The sequence below is a fragment of the Girardinichthys multiradiatus genome, chromosome 15, assembly GCF_021462225.1.
Source record: "Girardinichthys multiradiatus isolate DD_20200921_A chromosome 15, DD_fGirMul_XY1, whole genome shotgun sequence".
In the NCBI taxonomy this organism is placed as follows: Eukaryota; Metazoa; Chordata; class Actinopteri; order Cyprinodontiformes; family Goodeidae; genus Girardinichthys; species Girardinichthys multiradiatus.
The window spans coordinates 38,835,792-38,862,928 of NC_061808.1; the positions used below are offsets into that span (position 1 = coordinate 38,835,792).

The 27,137-nt window shown below is 46.2% G+C and overlaps 2 protein-coding genes and 1 long non-coding RNA gene across 13 annotated transcripts in view; 2 read left to right on the forward strand and 1 right to left on the reverse strand.

The window, feature by feature from the left end:
* The window catches only part of LOC124881856 (leucine-rich repeat extensin-like protein 5), a 54,540-nt gene extending 42,816 nt beyond the window's left edge, over positions 1–11,724 (forward strand). Inside the window, exon 4 of the mRNA XM_047387676.1 lies at positions 11,174–11,724. Coding sequence (XP_047243632.1) covers positions 11,174–11,724 — 551 coding nt within the window. The remainder of the gene's footprint in view (positions 1–11,173) is intronic.
* Positions 11,725–13,975: 2,251 nt separating this feature from the next.
* LOC124882202 lies at positions 13,976–18,065 on the forward strand. 10 transcript variants are annotated; one of them, XR_007041831.1, is made up of 7 exons: positions 13,976–13,997; positions 14,596–14,769; positions 14,877–15,070; positions 15,649–15,716; positions 16,547–16,636; positions 16,746–16,997; positions 17,302–18,065. It is a non-coding gene; the product is annotated as an uncharacterized LOC124882202 (long non-coding RNA). The 10 variants fall into 10 exon arrangements; XR_007041832.1 differs by lacking the exon at positions 13,976–13,997 and having other exon boundaries at positions 14,263–14,769; positions 14,843–15,070; XR_007041829.1 differs by lacking the exon at positions 13,976–13,997 and having other exon boundaries at positions 14,263–14,769.
* A 4,687-nt stretch (positions 18,066–22,752) lies between these two features.
* LOC124881728 lies at positions 22,753–27,137 on the reverse strand. 2 transcript variants are annotated; one of them, XM_047387479.1, is made up of 6 exons: positions 26,855–27,137; positions 24,610–24,784; positions 24,171–24,466; positions 23,876–24,048; positions 23,534–23,782; positions 22,753–23,439 (listed from the first exon to the last, which is right to left on the reverse strand). In XM_047387479.1, the coding sequence occupies exons 1-6, from the start codon at positions 27,120–27,122 to the stop codon at positions 22,867–22,869; spliced, it is 1,734 nt and encodes a 577-aa protein (XP_047243435.1). In that variant the 5' UTR covers positions 27,123–27,137; the 3' UTR covers positions 22,753–22,866. The 2 variants fall into 2 exon arrangements, with proteins under 2 accessions (XP_047243435.1, XP_047243436.1); XM_047387480.1 differs by lacking the exon at positions 26,855–27,137 and having other exon boundaries at positions 22,754–23,439; positions 24,705–24,784.

A 27,137-nucleotide genomic window follows, 5' to 3' on the forward strand; every position in this document is an offset into this window, starting at 1 on the left:
AGAAGTTTATATAGTCGGTTACACACTCAATCATGGCATTGATGTCCTCTCCATGTGGCTGGCACAGTGCGTCCCACTCTGTAGCCTCAAAGCAACCTTGCAGAGCTTCTTCAGCTTCTTGTGACCATTTTCTCACAGTCCTCTTTATTACAGGTTGCCTCTGAACAAGGGGCTTATATTTCGAGCAGAGAAAAACAAGATTGTGATCTGATTTGCCTAGAGGAGGTCTTGCTGTAGAGATGTATGAGTCCTTGACATTTGCATAAAACAAATCCAATGTTTTGTTTTCTCTGGTAGAGCAGCTGACAAATTGTTGAAACGTTGGAAGTGTAGCAGAGAGTGAAGCATGATTAAAATCACCAGAAATTGCCACAAAAGCATTGGGGTTTTGTGTCTGCAGCTTAGCAACAACTAAGCTGATGGCATCACATGCAGTGTCAGCAACAGCGTAAAGTGGAACGTAAAATGTTGCCAAAATAACACTGGTGAACTCTCTGGGTAAATAATATGGACGAAAACTTACTGCCAACAGTTCAATATCTGGACTGCAGAGATGACACTTCACAGTAACATGTCCTGGATTACACCATCTGTTGTTCACAAGTACTGCCAGTCCGCCTCCTTTACATTTGCCGCTCCTCTTTAAATCTCTGTCTGCTCATATGGTTAAAAAGCCCGGCGGAGACGGGAGTCGGGGATATGATCCTGCAGCCATGTCTCAGTAAAACACATAATACTGCATGCCTAGTACTCTGGCTGGGTCCTTTGTAGGGCTTGGAGTTCATCCAACCTGTTTCCCAACGATCTCACATTGCCCATCATAATCGATGGAAGAGATGGTTTGAACTTCCTCCTTCTCTCTCTTCTCTTAGCTCCTGCTCTGCATCTACCAGTGACCTGAAGGACCTGCTTAAGCACTTTTCAACTCATCAGGGATTTGAGTTGTAGCTGAAGTATTATTTGAGCTTTTGAGATATTAATCAGCTGCTCCCGGTTGTAAGAAACCACCCCGTTGCCATGGCAATGCATCATAACAAATGTCGAAAAATAGAAAGTATTAAAAAAAACTCCTCCAAGCTGCACAGCATCCGACACTGGAGTGGACAGTCATCCAAACAAAATCAACTGTATCCACCACAAGAGGAATAGTTCCCAAAAAAGAATAAATCAGAATCAAAAGTAACAGAGCTACTCCAACCTGCTGCCACCTTGAGCGGCGCAATTCTAGAATTAACCAAAGTGTTTTAAGAAAAAACACTGGAGATTTTTAAGGATGTTAATATCTGGCCACATCTAAAGGATGTGAATCTTCCTGCAATTGAAGCTGAAGTTGGTTTGCTTATTGGAGCAAATGTTCCCAGAGCAATGTAAACGATGCAGATAATCAACAGTGTTGGCAATGGACCATATAGTGTGAGGACTAGATTAGAATGAGCAATAAATGGTCCATTCTGAGGTGAAAATGATTTAGTGGATAAAAACAAACTTACAAATGTGACTGCTAATAAAGCAGGACTTTCCTGACATTGGACAAAGTGAAGACACAGAAATGTCTAAAGAAGATCACAAGTTTATTGAGATGGTGTCTCAGTCCTCAAAGCTTGTGAGAAACATGAGAAACAAGTCACCGATTTTGCCAAACAATTCATGAATCAATGTGCATTCAATTTATGGAAAAGGTTTTCTAAAGATGTCAGGTTTAATGAAGAATATGCCACCTTCATGAACAATCTTCTTAAAAGAGCTATGCTGAGAAACTTGGTGAAACTGAATGTGAGTCTGTAGACGGACAAATCTGGTATCTGCCTCACCAGGGAGCCTGGCATCCAGTAAAGCAAAGGCTGTGTTGTTTTTGACTGTACAACAAGTATTGGGGAACATCACTAAACCAACAGCTTCTTCTAGGGGCTCTCATGCGGTTTCGACAGGAAGAAGTGGCAGTTATTGCTGACATTGAAGCCATGTTCTATCAAGTTAGATTTAGCAACGAAGGCACTGATCTGCTCAGGTTTCTCTGGTGGCCCGATGGGAATTATGAGCAGGAGATTGTGGAACACAAGATGTTAGTTCACATCTTTGGAGCAATTTCATCGCCAAGTGTTCCAATATTTGCACTTCAGAAAAGTGCAAAATATTTTAAGGACCAGTTCAGTCAAGAAGTTGCTGAAACAAAGGATACATTTTTACGTGGACGACTGTCTCAAATCAACTGTTGATGAAGACACTGCAATCTCTCTTTGCAATGATTTGAGAGGGTTGTTGGCAAAGGGTGGATTTCAACTTACCAAATGGTCTAGCAACTGCAAGAAGTTGCTGAGTTCTATTCCTGAAGAAGAAAAGGCTCCAGGGTTTCAGAATTTGGACTTAAGGAAGGACAGCTTGCCAATGGACAGAACATTAGGAATACAGTGGTGTGCTGAAACAGATCAGTTTAAATTCAAAATCAGCATCAAAAAACAAACCACACAAGCCCGAACGAGAGACGCGAGGCCATCCCCCAGTGGGCCCACCACCTGCAGGGGGAACCGTGAGGGACCGGTGCAAAGAGGATTGGGTGGCGGACGAAGGTGTAGACCTCAACGGCCCGATCCCCGGATGCTTAGGCTGGCTCTAGGGACGTGGAATGTCACCTCGCTGGGGGGGAAGGAGCCTGAGCTTGTGCGGGAGGTCGAGAGATATCGACTAGAAATAGTCGGGCTCGCCTCCACGCACAGCATGGGCTCTGGAACCCATCTCCTTGAGAGGGGTTGGACTCTCTTCTACTCTGGAGTGGCCCACGGGGAGAGGCGGCGGGCTGGTGTGGGTTTGCTTGTTGCCCCCCAGCTCAGCCGTCTCGTGTTGGGGTTTACCCCAGTGGATGAGAGGGTTGTATCCCTGCGCCTTCGGGTTGGGGACAGGTCTCTGACTATCATTTCAGCCTATGGGCCGAGTGGTAGTGCAGAGTACCCTGCCTTCTTGGCGTCCCTGTCGGGGGTGCTGGATAGTACCCCTCCCGGGGACTCCATTATTCTGCTGGGGGACTTCAACGCCCATGTGGGGAACGACAGTGACACCTGGAGAGGCGTGATCGGGAGGAATGGCCTCCCCGATCTGAATCCGAGTGATGTTTTGTTATTGGATTCTGTGCTAGTCACGGATTGTCCATAACGAACACCATGTTCAAACATAAGGGTGTCCATCAGTGCACTTGGCACCAGGACACCCTAGGCAGGAGGTCGATGATCGACTTTGTTGTCGTATCATCAGACCTTCGGCCGCATGTTTTGGACACTCGGGTGAAGAGAGGTGCTGAGCTGTCCACTGATCATCACCTGGTGGTGAGTTGGATCCGCTGGAGGGGGAGAAAGCCGGACAGACTCGGCAGGCCCAAGCGCATAGTGAGGGTCTGCTGGGAACGCCTGGCGGAGCCCTCGGCCAGGGATGTATTCAACTCCCAACTCCGGGAGAACTTCGACCAGATCCCGGGGGATGTTGGAGACATAGAGTCCGAGTGGACCATGTTCTCTGCATCTATTGTCGATGCTGCTGCCCATAGCTGCGGCCGTAAGGTCTGCGGTGCCTGTCGTGGCGGCAATCCCAGAACCCGGTGGTGGACACCGGCAGTAAGGGATGCTGTTAAGCTGAAGAAGGAGTCCCATCGGCTGTGGTTGGCTTGTGGGACTCCTGAGGCGGCTGACGGGTACCGTGAGGCCAAGCGTGCTGCGGCCCGGGCTGTGGCAGAGGCAAAAACTCGGGCCTGGGAAGAGTTCGGTGAGGCCATGGAGAAGGACTACCGGTTGGCCTCGAAGTGATTCTGGCAAACCGTCCGGCGCCTCAGGAGGGGGAAGCAATGCTTTGCCAACACTGTTTATAGTGGGGGCGGGAGACTGCTGACCTCGACTGAGGACATTATCGAGCGGTGGAAGGAGTACTTCGAGGATCTCCTCAATCCTGCCATCACGCATTCCGTGGTGGAAACAGAGGCTGGGGACTCGGGGTTGGATTCTTTCATCACCCAGGCTGAAGTCACCGAGGTGGTTAAAAAGCTCCGCGGTGGCAAGGCTTCGGGGGTGGATGAGATCCGCCCTGAGTACCTCAAGTGTCTGGATGTTGCAGGGCTGTCATGGTTGACACGCCTCTTCAACATTGCGTGGTGGTCGGGGACAGTGCCTCTGGACTGGCAGACTGGGGTGGTGGTCCCCCTTTATAAGAAGGGGGACCGGAGGGTGTGTTCCAACTACAGAGGAATCACACTCCTCAGCCTCCCTGGTAAGGCCTACGCCAGGGTATTGGAGAGGAGAGTCCGACCAATAGTCGAACCTCGGCTTCAGGAGGAACAGTGTGGTTTTCGTCCCAGCCGTGGAACACTGGACCAGCTCTATACCCTCTACAGGGTGCTCGAGGGTTCATGGGAGTTTGCCCAACCGGTTCACATGTGTTTTGTGGACCTGGAGAAGGCATTCGACTGTGTCCCTCGTGATGCCCTGTGGGGGGTGCTCCAGGAGTATGGAATCGGGGGCCCTTTATTAGGGGCCATCCGGTCCCTGTACGAGCGGAGCAGGAGTTTGGTCCGCATTGCCAGCACTAAGTCGGACCTGTTCCCAGTGCATGTTGGACTCCGGCAGGGCTGCCCTTTGTCGCCGGTCCTGTTCATAACTTTTATGGACAGGATTTCTAGACGCAGCCAAGGGCCGGAGGGGGTCTGGTTTGGGGACCAGTGGATTTCGTCTCTTCTTTTTGCGGATGACGTGGTCCTGCTGGCCCCCTCTAGCCAAGACCTACAGCATGCGCTGTGGCGGTTCGCAGCCGAGTGTGAAGCGGCTGGGATGAGGATCAGCTCCTCCGAGTCCGAGGCCATGGTACTCGACCGGAAAAGGGTGGCTTGTCCTCTTCAGGTTGGAGGGGAGTTCCTGCCTCAAGTGGAGGAGTTTAAGTATCTCGGGGTCTTGTTCACGAGTGAGGGAAGAATGGAGCGGGAGATCGACAGACGGATCGGTGCGGCTGCCACAGTAATGGGGGCGCTGTGCCGGTCCATTGTGGTGAAGAGAGAGCTGAGCCGAAAAGCAAAGCTCTCAATTTACTGGTCGGTCTACGTTCCTACCCTCACCTATGGCCATGAACTTTGGGTCATGACCGAAAGAACGAGATCACGGATACAAGCGGCTGAAATGAGCTTCCTCCGTAGGGTGGCCGGGCACTCCCTTAGAGATAGGGTGAGGAGCTCGGCCATCCGGGAGGAGCTCGGAGTAGAGCCGCTGCTCCTCCACATTGAGAGGAGCCAGTTGAGGTGGCTCGGGCATCTATACCGGATGCCTCCTGGACGCCTTCCTCGGGAGGTGTTCCAGGCACGTCCCACCGGGAGGAGGCCCAGGGGATGGCCCAGGACACGCTGGAGGGACTATGTCTCTCGGCTGGCCTGGGAACGCCTTGGGCTCCCCCTGGAGGAGCTGGAGGAGGTGTCTGGAGAGAGGGACGTCTGGGCGTCTCTGCTGAGTCTGCTGCCCCCGCGACCCGGTCCTGGATAAGCGGAAGACGACGAACGAACGAACGAACGAACATTGGAAGAGTCCTGCTGTTCCTGATTACCTCCATCTTTGATTTTTTGAGGGTCATTGCTTCAACATTGCTGCCTACCAAAAAAATCTTGCAGGATTTGTGCTTAGACAAATATGGATGGGATGAAAATCTTCCAGAGAACATCATAAAGAGCTTCAAACGATGGGGTGAAGGTCTGCAACCTCTTGAAGATTTTGGGGTTCACAGATGTGTTAAAGCAAAACAGTTTGGTGCTTCACTCTTTGCACAGCTACATCACTTTGTTGACGCTATTGAATAGATGTTAATGCATTCTGATGATGGCAAAGGCAAGGATTGTGGCAGTTAAGGCTCCAACTATTCCAAGAATAGAACTGACTGCAGCCACAGTGGCAGTTTTGGACTGATAGTACAGCAGTGCTACAGTACTTCAACAGTGCAAGTTCGAGATTTTAAACATTTGTTGCCAACAAAGTCTCAAAACTCCTGGAAGCCACTAAAACATCACAGTGGAGGTATGTCAATTCCACTTTTAATCCAGCAGATCATGTCTCTAGAGGACAGAGTGTTGAAGCCTTTTTGGAGTGCAAAAACTGGCTCTCAGGACCGGAATTCTTGCTCGGTCCTCAAGATCATTGAACCAAGAACCCAGATCCTATGTTGGTGGACTCTGATGACCCAAAGATCAAAATAATCACTTCAGCACACGTGACTCTGGTGAAAGAACAAAAACCCAACAGATCATCTGATGAAACACTTCTCCTGGATAAGACTACAGTGTGCTTTCGCATGGTTTCTAAAAGTGAAAGATCTTCTCAGAGAGCTGGCAGTTAGCCGTAAACAACTAAACGGATCTGATAAAGACAGAAAAGTTTGAAACCTCAAAACGACTTGCAAAGAAAGGCAATTAGAAGAAGATTTAAGAAAGACAGAAACTGTCAAAGATAGGAATTCATTGAATTGCAATGCCCAAGGAACATCATAACGTGAAAAAGTGCAGCTGGCTTTTCAAGCTCAATCCAGTTTTTCAAGATGGAGTCACTCGTGTTGGAGACAGGTTGAGCCGAGCTGCTTTGCTACATCATTCAGAGCAGGAAGTCATTTCACCAAAGGATTACCACATCATGAGGCTTGTCCTTGGAAATAACATGGGAAGTCGCACGGGAAGAAATCTTACTTTGGCTGAATTATTTCAGAACTTCTGGATTCCTGGAGCAAATGGAGCCATCAGAAGGTTATTGTCCAAGTGCATCATGTACAAAAGATTGCACGGCACCCCTAACAAACAACTCATGGCAGACCTGGTCCAACTTGATGATTCACCATTCACAAGAGTAGGTGTTGATTATTTTGGCCCACTCATGGTGAAAAGAGGAAGAGGACAATCAGAAAGATAAGGTATTATTTTTACATGTCTTGCCATATGAGCAGTACATCTAGAAGGTGCACCATCACTTGACACTGATGTATGCCTCAGTGCCATGAGAAGATTTGTAGCCAGAAGAGGACAAGTAAAGGAGATGTATTTAGACAATGGAACAAACTTGCGATCAGCTGAATTGGAGTTGAAGACATCTTGGAACACAAGCAAGATCATCAAGGCCCTGCATCAAAAGGGTGTTCAGTGGTACTTTAATCCTCCAGCAGGTTCCAACTTTGGAGGAAGCTGGGAGTATTTGATCCCCTCAATGAGAAAGAATTTGAACCCCACTGTTAGGGAGCAAAACGTTGGAAGAGGATGGGCTCCATACTCTACTTTGTGAGGCAGAAGATATCATTAACAGTAGGCCTTTAACAAAAGCATCTTAAGATCAGAATGACTCAGGTGCTATGACACTGTCAAAAAAAGATCTTTCCATGTAATCCATGCAACATTCATTAACTGCTCACAGTTAAATCCATAAAAATTACAATAAATATCCTTTTGTGTAATCCATGCAGCAATTATTAAAATACACAGTTGAAGCAGTAGAGAATGAAACAATCATATTCTCACATTCTGGGACTCAGAGACTGGAGAGGCCTGTGTGAGTCACATATTAACTGTCTTATCTTTTGCAGAAGTATGAACAAAAAATGTAATCAAGGAAATGATGTATGATGATTTCCATTTTTTACCAGTATTAAATGAAATGAGTAATCTTTGATTATCAAATTAAAAGGCATATGATTTAAATATGATTGAGAACTGATAATTAAAATAAAAAAACATTAAGGTTTAAAATTCTCAATCAGCTATATATAAAAGAGATATAATGTTGATCAGTTGTGATGTATGAATAAAAAGAATGAAGTGATGGCTTTATAACTGTGTTTAAAAGTAAATGCAGAAAGCTGAGAATGGAATGTGGAATACTGTGTAAAGTTTAAGACTGAGCAGATTAGGGAGAGAACTGTAGGATGACTAGAAGTGACGAGAGCTGGCTGCGGGCTGTCAGCGAACCTTTTGAAGGCCAACAAACCACATGAAGAAGGGAGGAACAGGATAAAGCCAGCTGCATGCTGACAGCGAATCTTTTGAAGCAATGCAAGGAAGGGAGGACGAGACTACAGCCAGCTGCGTGGCTATTACTGGTATCTTCAAGGCCAAAAAACAGCAACAGAAAGTATTGAGTGGAGTCGAAAAGTTTTTTGACCTCCCTCTCTCTCCCTTTTTAATTCCCACAGTAATTCATTAGCAATTCAATTCAGTTTTATTCACAACACATGTTGTCTCAAAGCACTTCACAAAGTCAATTCAGTTGAGTCATACAGATTTCAAGTCAGGTACATACATTCCAATTTATCCTAACTATCAAACAGTGCAGTTGGATTCATTTATTTATTCAAATTGGTTAAAAACCAAAATGTGGGAAAGAACTTGCAAGCAGGTAGTGTGCTCTAGTAACAACCTGAATGCTAAACGTATATTCAGAAAAGGAGTTAGTGTTACAAAAGCAACGGAGACTCAACTGAGATGGCAGGGAGAAAAGGACAGCACTTACCACACCAGAGGAGATGGCAGGCTGACAATCAGATAATATCAGAGCTTGTGAAATAAAGGAATGATTTCTGAGCGGAGAACAGGTGAGTGGATATTCCTTTTAAAGCCAATCCTGACCATTATGGTCATGTGAACACACCACAAATTCTCAGGTCTCAGGTGTAAAGCTGTTTGGAAAGCACAGCTTGCTCTACTACCTAACACAAAAATTCAATATATCAAATGAGAAAGAACGAATATGAGGAGCTTTTGCAAGAAAGATTTCACAAGGATTCAAACTGGTGTGCCCCTTCTGGTCTCCATTAGACACCAAACTTTTACTTACAGCCAGAACGGATCCATCATCTGCGTTCATCAGGAGGAGAAAATGATTCCAGAAAACACACATCAGAAAGATGATGGGTGTGGGATGAGAAATGAGGGAAAGCAAGGAAGCAGAACATGCAGTAGCTTTAACAACTGAGTGAGTAATATTTTTTCACCCACAGGGTCAGAAACGTTTGTGTGAGTGTAATCTAGCTGAACTCGTCAGGGTTTTATTTCAGCTTAGTCCAAAGAGTAACTCCATTCTGTCTTTCGTATTACTGTAGTTAACTCTGCTTTGTGCTGAATGGTGAATAACAGCCAGGAGACAGACCAGATGATGCATGTTACAGAATATGTAATGGTCAGGAATCACAGGCTCATCAGAGCAGTTACAGCACCTCATGCCTGTCTCTCATATAATGGACCAACACTGACACTGTCACCTTAAGGCTGCTGCTAGAGCAGAGAGCGAGGAGTCACGTGCGTGCCATACTGTTCACAGATGTTTTAGCGCAAACAGCAGAGAGTGTAAGACTGTTTTCCTGGGAGCTGCGCTGATAATGGTGGTAAAACCGGTTGCAACATGCAAATATTGTCTTCTTGCATTGTTCTACAAATGTCTCAGTTTCTTTGCTTACTGAGTAGGGAGGGGTAATTCTGTTAGACTGCAACCTGTGACGCAGGACATCCACTGTGCTGAGAGGGACATCTGCTAGCAGTCAGAGTAACTGTGATATTTCAGTTTAATGTGTATGAGTATCCTGCTCATTTTGTACAACTTTGTGATATTTATTCCAGAGGGAAGAGATAGTGCGGTTTGGAGTTCAGACATTCTCCAGGGTACATTTAGGCTGTACCCTGGAGAAAAAGTGAGTTTTATGTTCCGTTTTGTTAAAATGGGGTTAAAGGTTGAAGAAATATCAAGCAGCAATGATTGTAATTTATTGATGCTTTCTTGATAGTTAACCAGTTAATTTATGTTATTAAAATAACTGTATAGGTTGAGAAACATGAATATTTTTATTTGTTTTCTGTGACCTCTGTTTTGTTTAGGAAAGTGCCACTACTATTGTCTAATTGTATGTTTAAACAAGAAATACTGTAAGATCCTGTAGCTTGGAGAGCACAGTGAACAGGAGTAAACTTTTACAGAAACTCCTGCTCATTAGCAATATTTTCATTTCACTTTTCAGTTACTATATTTTTATGAGTTTGGGTGAGTAGTCCTGGCCTCAAAATAATAAATTAATGCTGTGTTCTATTTGATGCAGTCGGGGAGAATAAAAGACCCACAAAGTATAAATGGTGTCCGGTTACCTGCCTTGTGACCTGGTTACATTAGTATCAAGCCAGCTGTCAATTTCTATTGTGTATTAAGTCCATTACAGTGTTATTTAAGCTAAGTCAAGTTAATCTTTATTTTCCACATATGTGGAAATTTGTCTTTGGCTTCACATAGTGGTTAAAAGAGAACATCAAAATCAAGGCACAGAGAAAACATTCACACTGAATGAGAAAGCCCACTAATATCATAAACACACAACGGACACAATATCTAGATAATGGTCAACAGTTGAGCAGGATTATTGCAGTTGGTACGAAAGAGCTCTTATAGGTGTTCTTGTTTGCTCTTACCACTCGAAATCTCCTTCCAGAGGGGAGCTTAACGAATTCCCCAAATAGGGGGTGACCTGGGTGACCCACAATTTTGTCTTTTGTACAAATCTCCCAGCATCCCTTGCTTAGTCCCAGTGATCTTATTGGCACTAAGCATGCTGACGATTCTAGACAGTCTGTTTTTATCCTTCACTCCCAAATGTCCATACCAGGTGCATATGTTGAAAGTTAAAACCCTTTCAATATTCAATTTATCTCTTCTATTGTACAATATGCAACTGAATTGCATCCGCATTGATATAGGGACATCATGCAGTTAGCCATTAATCACAAGAACAGCATAAGACAATAATACACAACATTTTACCACTGTGCTAATCTTAGTGAACTCACCTTTAATGCCCATCTCTCATATAACAGTAACGAAACCCCTGTGCACACTGGACTTATCAAGATCACTGCTTCCCCACATAATGAATATCCCCAAATGAAAAGTAATGAGGAGTGGAATCCTAAACAATATTAACCGTGTTACATGAGCCACACATTTATATACAGCAGTGGATGTGGGAACATGAATGGATTGAAAATAAGTTTATCATCTCATTTTAGGAAGTTTGCAAGCTTCAATCATTGTAATGAGCTCTGCTGCTTGTGGTAAGGGGAGACATGAAACAGAAACAGAACACTGAATCATAAGTAACAAGAACAGACCCCTCTTTAGATCATCCTCTCATGGGTAATCCACCCCAGGCCAAGCACAACTGCCAAGCCGCCACAGCGCGGGTACAAGCTGCACTCCATCTTCCCACCTAACCGACTGTGACTTTAGCCCAGCACCAGGACGGGGGCCGGAGCCACAAGAGAAAGGATCGGAGGGCAGCCACCACGGCGCGGCAAAGACTGGGCACCCAACCAACCCCAAACCACAAACCGGGAGACGCCTCAGCATGCCTGCCACACACACACCCGCATGGCATACCCCTGCCACACCGAGGAGGCTGGCCAGCTCCTCCACCAAAGCAAAGTCATACCCCCAATTGCCCTGCTCAGCCAAGACCCATCTGCCAGAACCCGGTGGCCACCCCAGACAGTGGACAGGGCACCGAAACCAGAGACCGAAATTCAATAAATCTGGACGATCCCGAGAGAGCCAAAATGCTAGCCCCAGCAACAATCGAGACCCGACACCAAACCCCAGCCGAAACCCTGACCAGAAGGCCAGCTCCTCCTCCCGGCCTCCCACCCTGGAACCGCACAAACCCTTAAGAGCCGATCCCCAGCCCTCCCAGTCCAGCTACTGAAGATCCATGCACAGCGCTGACCAAGACCACAACCGCTAGAGCCGCACCACACTGGACCACCACCCAACCACAGCAGCACGTCAAACAGCGGAGGACAGAAGTAACAAAAAGCACCCAAAACAAAAGCCATGCACAATGCCCACACCACACAAATGCCCTCTCACCATTCTCCCAAAAATAAAGGCCCCCCAGTGAAAGTGCACCCCCGGCGGTCCTGGAGGTGACCGTGGGCCTGGTCCTGGAGGTGACCGTGGGCCTGGTCCTGGAGGTGTGTGAGTGGGTTTGGGTTGAGGCACAATTGGCTCAAGTTTACCCAGGGACAGGTGCATGAAACCTGGGTACACTTGGCCGGACCTCCACCCGTTGGGGACCACCAGTTGCACGCCTGATTAGGCTTGTTTGTAGCTTTTGGCTACGAGTGCTCTATAGCGCATGTCGGGAAGGGTACTGCAACAAATTTTGCCAAATAGATTTTTTGGGTGCACTGTCACTTCCACACTATAGATATGACATGCAGCATAGCGCCACCAACCTGTCAAAAATGGTACTGCGCCACAGACCTCTGCTTTTGCAGGCTCGCAGGTACCGGAAGGGTGACGAGGCCCATGGAGTTTGGCTGCGATCGGACAAAGCGTTCCAGAGTTAGGAGGTGTCGAAATCCGTGAATTGTGGACACAAAGTGGATAGGAGGAACACGGCCAATGTATCTCTATGGGACCCCTTGGCCAGTTGTGTTTCTTGCGAGATTTTACCCAGGGCCCGGTGACTGAAAACTGGGTACAGTAGATGCCCTGTGGGCATGGTTAACTGGAGCACATGGCTTCCATTTTTTCCCCAGGCCATTCGTTGACTTATACTGGCCGTGTCGCCATTCATTGACTTATACTGGCCGTGTCGCCATTCATTGACTTATACTGGCCGTGTCCCTCACTATCACCCGGTGTCCCGTTTTGCCTTGATGGGCCACCGGGTTTAATACCTAAAAATTCTCTCCTTAAAATTGTTCTTTCTTGTTCATATTTCTGACACTTGAATATGACATGTTCTATTGTTTCCTCCTCTCCACAATGATCACATTTTCCTGTATTATGTTTCTTTATCTTCAACAATGTAGAACAAAGTCGTCCTGTATGTCCTATTCTTAATCTTGTAATTCATCTTTCCTCTTTTCTACTCCTTCCTCCTGTTCTTACTTCTCCTACTATCTTGTTGATTCTGTAAAACCATCTTGCTTTCTTTTCTTGATCCCACCTTTTTTGCCACTCTTTCCTGATTCTCTGTTTAATTATATTTCTTGCCTCTGAACCAACTCATATTTATTTTAAAGCTACTGTTGTTTTGTGTTGCCTTCTTTGCTATCCTGTCCGCGTTCTCATTCCCTGCAACTCCTGGTACCCATAAAAACACTAATATTAATCCCATTCTTTGTATTCTAAATAAAGTCTGTTTTATTTCCAACCCAAAATGTCTGCTCTACCCTCTGAATGATTATGTTTTCAACTTAATAATGCTGAACTTGAGTCTGAACAAATGATTATCTTTTAATGGTTTTCTATCCTGCACCCACTGCGCTGCTCACAATATGGCTAATACTTCTCCTGAATATACTGATCAGAGAATCAGAATCAGAAAAGCTTTATTGCCAAGTACGTTTTTGGACATACAAGGAATTTGTTTTGGCGTAGTCGGTGCAATACAGTACAAATTAAACAGTATAAACATATCTACAATATAATATAAATATATGTGCACAGTTTTAAGTGAGTGAGAGTAAATATAGAGCAGTATAAGATGCAAGAGCAATACAACAGTGCAGGTGATCATTGTACAAGTAAAGCAGTGCAAGTAAAGCAGGAGTCCATCTGTAATTCTTTTTCCTACTTTTCTTTTAAATTCTGGTATTACAAATGCTACTCCTATTTTCTCATCTGTTTTTGATGCGTCTGTGTGTCAATCTGGACATACTGATAGTAATTGTTTATATATTCTTGTATTATACTTGAATCTTATCTACATTTTGGATCCTTTTTCTTTTCCATCAACGCAATATATCCATCAACGCAATATATCCATCAACGCAATATATCCATCAACGCGATATATCCATCAACGCGATATATCCACCACTGCTTCTGGTAACAGCCACGGTGGCACTACTGGCAAAGGCAACCTTGAACTTATTTCTTTTTCATATATTTCAAATTCTTCTGCTATATTATTGATAATCCAACCAAAACTCTTAACTTGTGTGGGATGATCCAGATTATTGCTTTGTAAGTTTATCCAGTCATTTATTGCTAACTGTTTCCTTGTTAGATCGAATGGCATCTCTCCCATCTCTACCTCAAGTGCTGCTATTGGACTGGTTCTGATTGCTCCTGTACAAATTCTTAAAGCTTGATTTTGTATATTGTCTAATTTTATAAGGTGAGTGTTTGCTGCTGCTGCTGCTGCTGCTGCTGCTGCTGCTGCTGCTGCTGCTGCTGCTGATGATGATGATGATCCATAAATTATACTTCCTTAATCAATATTTGATCTAATTAATCCTGTATAAATTCTTTTTAATGCTGTTCGATCTGCTCCCCAATCAATACCAGCCATACATCTCATAATGTTTCATATTGTTTATCTATGATTCTTTCTATATGTACTTTCCATATCATTTTTTCACCAAACCATAGACCTAACAAATTTGATATTTTTGACTTGTTCTAAAACTTGATTGCATCGTATTAGTTTTATATTTGATCTTTTCCTTTTCTGTGTAAACACCATTGCTTTTGTTTTTTCCACTGAGAACTTAAATCCCCATTGATTTGCCCATTGTCCTATTCTAATAATCTCATCCTGTATTTTCTTTTCAACAAGCAGGTATGTGATTGTAACTCTCCGTGGACCAGGTTCAGAACAATAGTGTTCCGGAATTAAGGAGAGGAAAACTAACCACCACCCAGGAGTTTAACTATACATCCTCCACTGTTCCACTGTTCCGGTTACAACTGATTGTGCAGGTGGAGATGGCTTTGAGAGATTGAGCAATAACAGGTCTGTAATGCCCTCAGATGCAAGGGGCTGCACCACACTGAGTGAGCCTGACGAAATGTATTTGCTCAAGTAGGAGGAATCATTGTCTACTTTTGACCTCCTTCCAGTCACCAGACGGTTATCTGGGTTCTCCTCGTAAAGGGATGAGAGGCATCCGCCAGCGCAGTAACAGTGAAATGATGACGGCAACGAGTGCCGGTCCTTCTCTGGATGGACGCGCATGCACCACGAAAACGGCAGCACTTTTTCGATACACAGAAACGGTGTGTCGGGAGAGAGAGCTTCTTTGACATGCTAAGAGGTTGTGATGATTTCTAAAGCATTGCCATTCCTGTTCCCACTGTGTATACTTTGAATTATGCATGCATGAAGACGAGAAAATACTATATTTTATTAGCTATTTTGCAAAGCATTTGAGAACTTCAGGTACCAACTGTGAAATGATGTACTGGTTCTGTTGGCATGACGACAATTAGACAGAGTACAAGTTTTGTCCTACGCTCTTGAATGCAGCATAGCTTTTCAGACGCTAGTGAATGCACTCTCCAGCTCTGCGTCAACAGTGTGCTGGACCAGGTGCTGGACCAGGTGCTGGACCAGGTGCTGGACCAGGTGCTGGACCAGGTGCTGGACCAGGTGCTGCACCAGGTGCTGGACCAGGTGCTGCACCAGGTGCTGCACCAGGTGCTGCACCAGGTGCTGCACCAGGTGCTGCACCAGGTGCTGCGTGCGCACGTGGCTTCTCTCTCTAATCAGACCGAATCGTTGCTGCTGTTTAAACAGTTGTGTGTAGATTTTTGAACAAAATTTATATTTCAAGTGTCATAGAATTAAAAAAAAAAGAAAGGCAAACTGAGTATTATCTTTGCTCTCTCCCAGAGTTCATCGCAACAGTGGAGTCATATATGCAAGCTTTTCTGCCTGGAATGTGTGATTTAAAGCACAAGGTATGTATAAATGGTCAGTCTAACCAAGTCATGTTGTCAATACTGAGTTAATGTTGCTGTGTAGAAGTTAACCAGCCTTAGCTACTAACGTTATTAAGCTAGGCTATTCTAAGGGTGCCTCTTGTAAGGTGCTCGTGTCTGTTATGTCATCTAAATATATTCTTTACATTGGTTTATTGATGGTTAAACGAAAGACTGAAAGCTCCAAGTGCATACTTGTTTATAGTTTCTTTCATTTATATATTTGGCAGGTCACAGGCTACATATATAGGCCTGTTACCTGACTCGGGAAATATCACAGGGGGACTCCATGAAGCGGATGGCCAACTTGGTGAATGTGTGAGTTAGGACTTTTGCACAGAACTGCAGGGAGAGAGAACAGAATAGTTCATACATGGACCAACTATTCTCCTCAGTTTTACATGCAACAGCTCCTGCGTGGGGGAAAAAAAGAGGAGTTCATAAATGGACCAACTATTCTCCTCAGTTTTACGTGCAACAGCTCCTGCGTGGGGAAAAACGGGACCAATAGCTGGCCAACTTGGTGGATGTGTGAGGGGGACTATTGCACAGAACTGCAGGAATATTGAGCTGCTTAGCCTGAACGGCTGCACCAAGATCGCTGACAGCACTTGAATAGGGTATGTTTTATCTCTGTTACTGTTCTGCTGAGAATCCTGAGTGACAGAGAACAGAAGAGTTCATAAACGGACTAAACAATTCTCCTCAGTTTTACATGCAACAGCTCCTGCGTGGGGGAAAAACGGGACCAAATAAAGGTTTACCTTTTTATTATAATATTTAATATTTATTTATTATAACCCTTGCAGGATTTCCTCAACCTCCAGGATCCACCATTCCTGTGGAAATGGGAGTTGGACTGGAAGTGCTGTCGTGCCCGTGATCGTTGTGCCGCTGAGGTGAACAGCTGTGCAGGATGATGCACAAAATACAAAGGATGGGGGAGGGTTTTAAACTTTAACCAATAAATAATTTTGATTCATCATTTATTTTTTATGTGGTACAAAGTCACTGCACTAGGACTGCCAGCAGTCCTTGACCCAGATGCTGCAGATCTCCCACGTGAAGGAAGTGGACACACTGAGGCAGCGTCTGCTGGCTCAGGGGCAGAAAATGGAGGCAGCGTCTGCTGGCTCAGGGGCAGAAAATGGAGGCAGCGTCTGCTGGCTCAGGGGCAGAAACTGGAGGCAGCACAGCAGCAGAGACTGGCCAAGCTGGAGACCCACCTCTCCAAGAAGGCGCACCTCATCAAACACTAGTGTGCGTGCGGTTTGTATGAGCGTTTCGGAAGGGTTCACCTGTGTGTTTTCTCTGAGAAGTCACGCAGGATGTAGAGCAGGATGATGACTTATGTTTTGGATGGACTAGTAGTAACCAGCTGGTGGGTGAATATTTTTTGGAGGCAAACTGATTGTGGGCTTAGTGAGGCTGGTGGTTGAGAGTTTTACGATTTTCACAGCTCATGTTTTTCTTTGTGGGTCTTGCTGCTTTTTGATCACATCTGATTCTAAACATTTGTACAAGCCTTTGTGTTTCTAATCCGCGATATGTTTGCTTACAGCAGACTCGACACAAACAAAGGAGCCACCAGTGGACGGACGGACGGACGGACGGCCGCACGCACTGCCGTGCGCAGGGTTTGACCACACGCCAAAGAGTATTCTTCCCAAAGAATACCCTAGTTTGAGGGCAAAACTAAGGAAGGACAACCCCACTGTTCCGGTTACAACTGACCATGCAAAGAGGCTGTGGTCATGTCTAAAGCATTGCCATTCCTGTTCCCACTGTGTATCCCACCCCTCTCAGGGGCAGAAACTGGAGGCTGCACAGCAGCAGAGACTGGCCAAGCTGGAGACCCACCTATCCAAGAAGGAGCACCCTAGCTTCGGGCGCCATTTGAGGGCGTCCGTGCCTCAGGGGCGGACGCAAAAAAGTCCAAGCCTGCTTCTAGCAGAGAGGAGGAGGAAAAAGAGAGTTACAATCTCACCATTCAGGGAGTATACAAGGGACGACATGTCAAGACTGGACAGCTGGCTGCCATCAAAGTCATGGACGTCACAGAGGATAAAGAGGAGGAAATCAAGCTGGATATATATATATATATATATGCAACAGCTCCTGCGTGGGAGGAATGAATAGGAGGCCCATTCTCACCCTGTTCATCTTTTATATCATTTTATTTAGTTCATTGTAAATATTTGATTTGAATGTATTATTTGAATGTATTTATTACACTGTATATAGTTCATTTTATAAAGGTTTAGTGTTCTGTCTTTTGTTACATATTGATTTATTTGTTAGTTGTGTTTAATAAATGTTTTTCTCTAAGTTTGTTGTTCCGTTCTGGTTCGTTGAATATTTCAGTGTATGTAGTTCATTTTATATTGGCAGGCTATTTAAGGCATAACATTATGACCACCTGGGTCACATTTCCAAATGTGCAAAGAACCTAGCAAAGAAAGACCTCTTCCACCTCCCTCTCCCTGGTTCCAGACCAGGCTTGTCCCCATCCCTGCTAGTGAGAAGCTAATTCTGGAGATTCCTCTGGTTATCACGATTGCTGGCCTTGGTAGCTTTAACTAAAGTGGTATTTCATTTATTTTATTTGATTTTGTTTTGTTGTGACCAACGACCCCAACGTTACTCAACCACAAACTGCCGGAAAACAGCGCAGCGCTGACATAGCACAGAGTAGGCTCAACGGGAGGGCCTAGCAAAAAAAACATCTATTGCTTCCCACTGTGGTGTATGACATGGCCACGGACACATCAAGAGCAGAGACTAGCCACAATTAAAAGTTTGTTAAGCCTTGGCAAGCTTGCTGTGATGTTTCGGCACCATTTCATGGAGTTGTATTAACATAATCAGGATATCTGTGCTGTTTAGTTAGCTCTCTCTGCCTGCTAGCTTACAACATGTGCTGTGCTGCTCAGTTAAGTAGATAATGTGGTTAACACCTACGGCGCACGGGAACTGACATGGGGAAATATATATCCTTCCCCTCTTTTGATGTGGACTGTGGCCTTGCTGGTTCAGGCCAATGCCACTCAACAGACACGGTGAGGGACCAAATGTGCAACAGCTCCCGCGTGGGAGGCATGAATCGGAGGCCCATTCTCACCGTGCTGACTCTCGAGACACCAGAAGGGGAGGTTTTGGGCAGGAGGTGATTCGCGGTCCGTGTCTGTGCCTGTCCAGGCAGGGGCCGCAAGACAGAGGAAGAAAACAAGGAGAAAAGGAGGACAACCTCTGGGTTTTGATGAATGTGGCATCGTGGCTCAAATGTCCGAACCTCTGGCAACAGCTGACATTCCTGCTTACTACATTAGTACCTTCAAGTTTGACCATGCCCTGGTTCCAGAAGAAAACATCCAAAGCATGATCAGAGCTCTGGGGCTCTCGGGAAAAACAGTCACGAAGGAGCCCACTGACAAATCACTGACTTTGTTTTTTAGAAAGTGTGGATTAACTTTCAAAAACAGTTTAGCGAGCTGGATTTAAATGAGAATTTCAATAAGCACTATTTGTAACAATCTCTGATGAAAAATGCCTTTTTTAACGCAAACTACATCTTTCAGGAGCTGCCTTTCATTCCAGATCATTTTAAAATGCTCCATGTTTGTCATTTCTGGAAGGGCAGAAAAGGCCCTACAGTTTGATACCAGGCATAAGGTTGTGTAATAAAAATCTTATGATTTCACCTTATCTCAGTGACTTTTCTTTCATTTAATATTTTGAAACAGTTTCCCAGAGTTTGTGTTTTAAAACCCTGCTTCTCTCAGCTGCAGTTCTGGATAGCAGGGTCCCAGAAACATGCATTAATGCTTAAAATGTTCCTTTTAACATAACCTTTTCAACGGTACCATGCATCCTGGAGGTTTTGCCAGCTGCTGTGTACATTCTCAACACTCTCTCTGTCGGTCAGCCATTTTGAAAAATGTTGCCAAGCTGTTATATGCACCATATATGGTGTATAAAACGGATTGCCAACATGACTTGTGGAACATTTGCCATACATTATGGAAGGTGCCAGGCAAGTGGCCCGAGTTTACCCTGAAACCTGGGTACACTTGGCCGAACCATCCCTTGCGTGGGGACCACCAGTTGTGATTTTGGTGAAATTGGGCAGGCAAGTGGCCCCGAGTTTACCCAGGGCCCTGTGCATGAAACCTGGGTACACTTGGCCGGACCACCCCTTGGGGACCACCAGTTGTGATTTTGGTTGAAATTGTGCAGGCAAGTGGCCCAAGTTTACCCAGGGCCCAGTGGCTGAAACCTGGGTACACTTGGCCGGACCACCCCTTGGGGACCACCAGTTGTGATTTTGGTTGAAATTCGGCAGGCAAGTGGCCCGAGTTTACCCAGGGCCCAGTGCCTGAAACCTGGGTACACTTGGCCGGACCACCCCTTGGGGACCACCAGTTGTGATTTTGGTTGAAATTGTGCAGGCAAGTGGCCCGAGTTTACCCAGGGCCCAGTGCCTGAAACCTGGGTACACTTGGCCGGACCACCCCTTGGGCACCACCAGTTGTGATTTTGGTTAAATTGGGCAGGCAAGTGGCCCGAGTTTACCCAGGTCCCGGTGCCTGAAACCTGGGTACACTTGGCCGAACCACCCCTTGCGTGGGGACCACCAGTTGTGATTTTGGTGAAATTGGGCAGGCAAGTGGCCCCGAGTTTACCCAGGGCCCTGTGCATGAAACCTGGGTACACTTGGCCGGACCACCCCTTGCGTGGGGACCACCAGTTGTGATTTTGGTGAAATTGGGCAGGCAAGTTGCCCGAGTTTACCCAGGGCCCTGTGCCTGAAACCTGGGTACACTTGGCCGGACCACCCCTTGGGGACCACCAGTTGTGATTTTGGTTGAAATTTGGCAGGCAAGTGGCCCGAGTTTACCCAGGGCCCGGTGCCTGAAACCTGGGTACACTTGGCCGGACCACCCCTTGCGTGGGGACCACCAGTTGTGATTTTGGTTGAAATTGTGCAGGCAAGTGGCCCAAGTTTACCCAGGGCCCAGTGCCTGAAACCTGGGTACACTTGGCCGGACCACCCCTTGCGTGGGGACCACCAGTTGTGATTTTGGTTGAAATTTGGCAGGCAAGTGGCCCAAGTTTACCCAGGGCCCAGTGCCTGAAACCTGGGTACACTTGGCCAGACCACCCCTTGGGGACCACCAGTTGTGATTTTGGTTAAATTGGGCAGGCAAGTGGCCCGAGTTTACCCAGGGCCCAGTGCCTGAAACCTGGGTACACTTGGCCGGACCACCCCTTGCGTGGGGACCACCAGTTGTGATTTTGGTTGAAATTGTGCAGGCAAGTGGCCCAAGTTTACCCAGGGCCCAGTGCCTGAAACCTGGGTACACTTGGCCGGACCACCCCTTGCGTGGGGACCACCAGTTGTGATTTTGGTTGAAATTTGGCAGGCAAGTGGCCCAAGTTTACCCAGGGCCCAGTGCCTGAAACCTGGGTACACTTGGCCGGACCACCCCTTGCGTGGGGACCACCAGTTGTGATTTTGGTTAAATTGGGCAGGCAAGTGGCCCAAGTTTACCCAGGGCCCAGTGCCTGAAACCTGGGTACACTTGGCCGGACCACCCCTTGCGTGGGGACCACCAGTTGTGATTTTGGTGAAATTGGGCAGGCAAGTGGCCCAAGTTTACCCAGGGCCCTGTGCATGAAACCTGGGTACCTGGGTGCCAGCTGCTGTGGACATTCTCAACACTCTCTCTGTCGGTCGGCCATTTTGAAAAAATGTTGCCAAGCTGTTTTATGCACCATATATGGTGTATAAAACGGATTGCCAACATCACTTGTGGAACTGATTATGCACTTTGAATAGCTCCCATACGGAAGGTGGCATATGCACCAAACTTGGTGTGTATGCGTCCCCCGGACAGCCCCAGGTCTCCAAGAAGTTTGGTGAGTGTAGCTCACTTCCTTCATATAGCTGCCATAGACTCCCATTCATCTGAGAATGTCGGGCACTCAAAATAACTCCAAAACTATAAAGGGCATACAGACCAAACTTGGTGTGTATACTCCCCATGGGGCCCCCCAGGTGTCCCCCAGGTTTGGTGAGTGTAGCTCACTTCTTTCACATATTTGCCATAGACCCCCATTCATTTTCATCCAAGTGTGCAGATGAGTGTGCAGTGTGCAGTCCACCACAAGGTGGCACCCACGCAAGATATGTGTGACATGGCCAGATTCCAGGAGTCAAGTAATTAACATTAATTCTTCTGTGCACTGTGTAAAATCAGCTTATGTTCTTGAGGACAGCAAAGTGACACTGATTGTGGATGAAATTCTGCTGTGCACTGTGTAAAATCAGCTTATGTTCTTGAGGACAGCAAAGTGACACTGATTGTGGATGAAATTCTGCTGTGCACTGTGTAAAATCAGCTTATGTTCTTGAGGACAGCAAAGTGACACTGATTGTGGATGAAATTCTGCTGTGCACTGTGTAAAATCAGCTTATGTTCTTGAGGACAGCAAAGTGACACTGATTGTGGATGAAATTCTGCTGTGCACTGTGTAAAATCAGCTTATGTCATGCATGACAGCCAGATTAGACTCTTTTAGGATCCGATTTGGCTGTGAAATGTGAAGAATCAGCACGTGTGCACAGCCAAGTATGTATGTTCTTGTGACAGGATTTGACAGGACTCTACATCTGCCCTGGATCTCTGCCTCTAGAGCTAGAGGGATGCTGCACCTAACTCACAGTTTAACTCCACACTGAAAACTTACCTGTCTTCAATGGCCATCAACACAGGCTGGAACATGCTGATAATAAAGTATTTATTGATCATAGAATTGGGAATTTATCTGAATTTAAACTGAGCATATCTTGGTGTGTTATTTGTACTGATACCATCATTGTAATATTGTTGTAATAATTTGGTATATTTTATTTTGGTCTTCTACTTTGGTCTCATATTAATTTCATTTAATTCCCTATCATTACCTCAGGTTGTATTAAATGTACTACACAAACAAGTCGGAATTGAATAGTAAAAAACAATGTCAACATTTTAATAGAACTGGTCAAAAACAGCACACAGAACAAGTAAAAAACCAAACATTCTCAAACAATGCCAAACAAACACTACACTACCTTAAATACAAACTATATTTTGAGGGCCCGCTTGACCCTATCAGACGCCAGCTTTGAACGCAGGAGCCTCACTGTTGCTCTCTTCAGCGGATTTATTTTCACTGTTATTGATGAGCTCCTCGTGTAAGAGGCCGGCTGCCTCTTGCTGGGTGACAAACGCTTCACACTCAGCTGTCTCTGGGCCTTCTCTGCAGAGTCTAGAGAGGAGGAGGAGGAGGAGGAGGAGGAGGAGTCCCCAGACTCCTGATAAGGGACGGGCGTCTCATCCTCCGACTCAGAGTCATCGCTGCTGCTGCTGCTGCTCCTCTCCTCGGCCGATGCTTTGACCCCTGCTTTTGATGGGGCTTTGCCTTTTGATGGGGCTTTGCCTTTTGATGGGGCTTTGCCTTTTGATGGGGCTTTCTGTGTGTCCTGAGTAGATCCCCTCGCCCCCGGTGACTGCAGCATGCCAGTCATTACTTGCCTAAGCTGGAGCCCCTGTTTCAGGGTGAGGTTTTGGGTGTAGAAGCGGTCAGCCGTCCTGGTGTCGTGGCACATGGACGTGCTCACCTGCTCCCTCGTGGCAGCCGGCAGATTGGCTTTGGCCTGAACAGGGAAAGCGGATGGAAATCAGCCATGAGCACAACGTGTGTAATTACCGTAGAATGTATGCAAGAAGAGAGAGCTCAGCCATACTTACGCAGTCTGCCAGGGCGGTCCTGATCAACGTAAAGTTGATGTCCCCTTTCAGGTCCATCTTCTTCCACGCCAGCCTCAGGTACCGATTTATGTGTTTAAACGGCTGCTGACCCAGCGTGAAGAGCACATAGGGATTACTGGAGTCCACTCTCTCCTTGACGCTATGCAGCCGTTTAATCCAAGAGAACTCTGCCCTTGTCAGCACCAGACTGGCCTCCCCGAACTGCAGCGTGGTCTTGTGCTCTGCAACCTGCCAGAGTGGAGATAAAAGTGTTAAGAGGGTGCGTGTCTGTCCGCCCTGTGTCAGCAAACAAGCACCGCACTCTCTGCACAGTTCACTTACACGGATCTGGACCCCCTCCTCAGATCCCTCCAGCTCGGCCGTGGCTATGTCGGACTCCCTCATATTGGTAAAAACACTGGGACGGTGGCCGGTCATGCACGCCCAGTACGCACACATGTATCCGTAGAGGACGTAGCGGGCAGCCGTGCGGGAGATGTCCACCTCCACCTCGTCTGATGGAGAGCAGAGAGAGGTCTTTGTGAGACAGAGCCATGACACGGGGACATGCATGCATGTAGGTAGGTAGGTGAGAAAATGTGAGAAAAAAAAAAAAAAAATCAAGTGAATAACCTACCCAGCAGCTTCTCCACCCTCTCAGGAGCCATCTGGAGGCACTTGAGGATGGTGGCTAATTCGGGGATCCTGGCCATTTTTGCCCGCTTCACTCTGCTCTGGTGTGCCATGATAGGCCTGCCGGTGTCCTTGCGGGCCTTTTCCAAATACAGAAGGATCTCTTTCGTCTGATCCCGGGTCAGGCGGCATTGCTGGGGGCGGCAATTCACCATGTACTCCATGAATTGAAATGCGTGGTGAATGTAAAAGCGCAAAGTGGTAATTTCCTTCCCGCTCTGCCCCATCTCGGACACCCATCTGTGGAGTAGAAGGAGGGGGGGAAAAAGGGTGGAAAGGGGGATTCAGTGGAAGGCAGGCAGGCAGGCAGGCAGGCAGGCAGGCAGGCAGGCAGGCAGGCATGTGCAGAAAAACAGCAGGTATGTTTAAAGAAAGTGACTTACTTATTGATCCTTTCCACATTGTGGAGGAAGGTCCAGTCGCTGATTTTGTGTTGGCCCTGCGACATGTAGTGAAGGAAGGCCTTCACGCGGCTCACCCGTGATTTAGCAGCCTCAATCATTTTCGGGGTGGCCTGGGTGCTGGTGTGGAAGTCCCGAAAACGCTTCAGGTATAACTCTGAAATGACAGGGGTGGGAGAGAAAGTTTATATGTAGCATAAGCCGTCTATTCGATACAAATCAATTCAGTTTTATTGATATAGCGCCAATTCACAACACATGTCGTCTCAAGGCACTTCACACACAACAGTAGGGTTCATACATTCCAGTTAATCCTAATCATTGAACAGTGCAGTCAGATTCAGTTATTTATTCAAATTGGATAAAAAAGTTTTTCTATCTAAGGAAACACAGCAGATTGCATCCAGTCAGTGACTTGCAGCATTCACTCCTCCTGGATGAGACAGCGGAGAGGAAAAACATTCTTCTTTTTTTTAACAGGAAGAAACCTCCAGCAGAACCAGGCTCAGTGTGAGCGGCCATCTGCCACGACCCACTGGGGGTTTGAGAGAACAGAGCAGAGACACAAAAAGAACACAGAAGCACTGATCCAGGAGTACTTTCTATGGGAAGGAAAAGTCAATATTAATGGATGTAGCTCCTTTAGTCGTTTCACCTAGAAAGAAAGAACAGATAAACTCTGAGCAAGTTTTCAAGGTTAGAGTCTGAAAGAGAGCACATAGAGTTAGTCACAGTAGAAGCTCAGTCAGTAGCCATGTCTAGGAGAGAGAAAGGGTTAAACACTAAAAGACAGGGCCATGTGGATCATCGGTAGAGGGTGAGCATTAAGTTGTTGCCAGCAGAAGCTCGGACAATTGCCCTCTCCAGAATGGTGTCACAGGGAGACACAGAGTCAGGCCAGGTGTAGCTTCTAGGAAGAGAAAAGAGAGAACCAGGCTAAAAGCTGAAATAACAGCAAACAATGCGAAATTGGAGAGTAGTGTGAGAATGTAGCAAAGAGGGTGAAAGTGGTCATCATGTCCTCCAGCAGCCTAAGCCTATAGCAGCATAATTACACAGATAGTTTCAGTTCAGATTATTTAGTTAAGCAAGTTATTTACAACAATGTCGTCTCAAGGAACCCCACAAAGGGTCCCACCGATGCTCATTGTTATACTAAAAACCACAACGATTGGGATACCTCTCTCTGTCAGACTGATTATAACCATTGGAAAAGAGAAGGGGTCATACAGGTAGCAGAAATGGAGGGTGTGTTTGCACCTCAACCATAACTGAGCCGGTTTAGGCTCAACCTGACTCCCCCTTACTCCAACCAACAGGGAGGGAAGAAGACAGAGGGAAAAAATAAGGAAGATAGCTCAGGATAAACTAAGCCACTCTAACTATAAGCTTTATCAAAAATGAAAGTTTTAAGCCTAGCCTTAAAAGTAGACAGGGTGTCTGCCTCACGGACTAAAACTGGGAGCTGGTTCCACAGGAGAGGAGCCTGATAACTAAAGGATCTGCCTCCCATTCTACTTCTAGAGACTCTAGGAACCACCAGTAAACCTGCAGTCTGAGAACAAAGTGCTCTGTTAGGAACATATGGACCAATCAGATCTCTGATGTATGATGGAGCTAGATCATTAAGGGCTTTATATGTGAGGAGGAGAATTTTAAATTCTATTCTGGATTTAACAGGGAGCCAATGAAGGGAAGCTAAAATAGGAGAAATATGATCTCTCTTTTTAATTTTCATCAGAACTCTTGCTGCAGCATTTTGAATCAGCTGAAGGCTTTTAACTGCATTTTGTGGACATCCTGATAGTAAAGAATTACAATAGTCCAGCCTTGAAGTAACAAATGCATGGACTAGTTTTTCAGTGTCACTCCTAGATAGGATATTTCTAATTCTGGCAATGTTCTGGAGGTGAAAGAATGAAAATCCTAGAAACCTGTTTAATATGGGATTTAAATGACAGAGAATTGGCCAAAGTACTGAGCCCTGTGGCACTACACAATTAACCCTGGAGTTTAAAGATGATTTGTCACTTACATGAACAAACTGGAATCTGTCAGACAGATAAGATTTAAACCAGCCTAGCGCTGTTCCCCTGATCCCTACAGCATATTGCAGCCTTTCTAAGAGACTACAAGGTACTGACTGAAAGGTCTGTGTGTGTGTGTGCGTGTGTGTGCGTGTGTGTGCGTGCGTGTGTGTGCGTGTGTGTGTCTAGGGGGGACTCACCCATAGATTCTGGCAGGATTATGCGCCTCATCAAGTTGCCCTTTCCTGTTCCAGCTGACCAAGAGAAGGATGCTGGGCCCGCAGTCTCTTTTTCCTCCTCTGCTCCTATCGCATGAGTTGGCAACACAATCTGCTCTTTCGCTCCAGGGATCTGGATCACCTCCTTCCTTCGGGGTGGGGAGGTTGGATGGTGCAGCTGAGGTGGTGGTCTCCTGCTCTTCAGTGACCTGGGAGAAAGAGTGAGTGAGAGATTTACTTTCAAATGCATTCACTGTGGATCTCT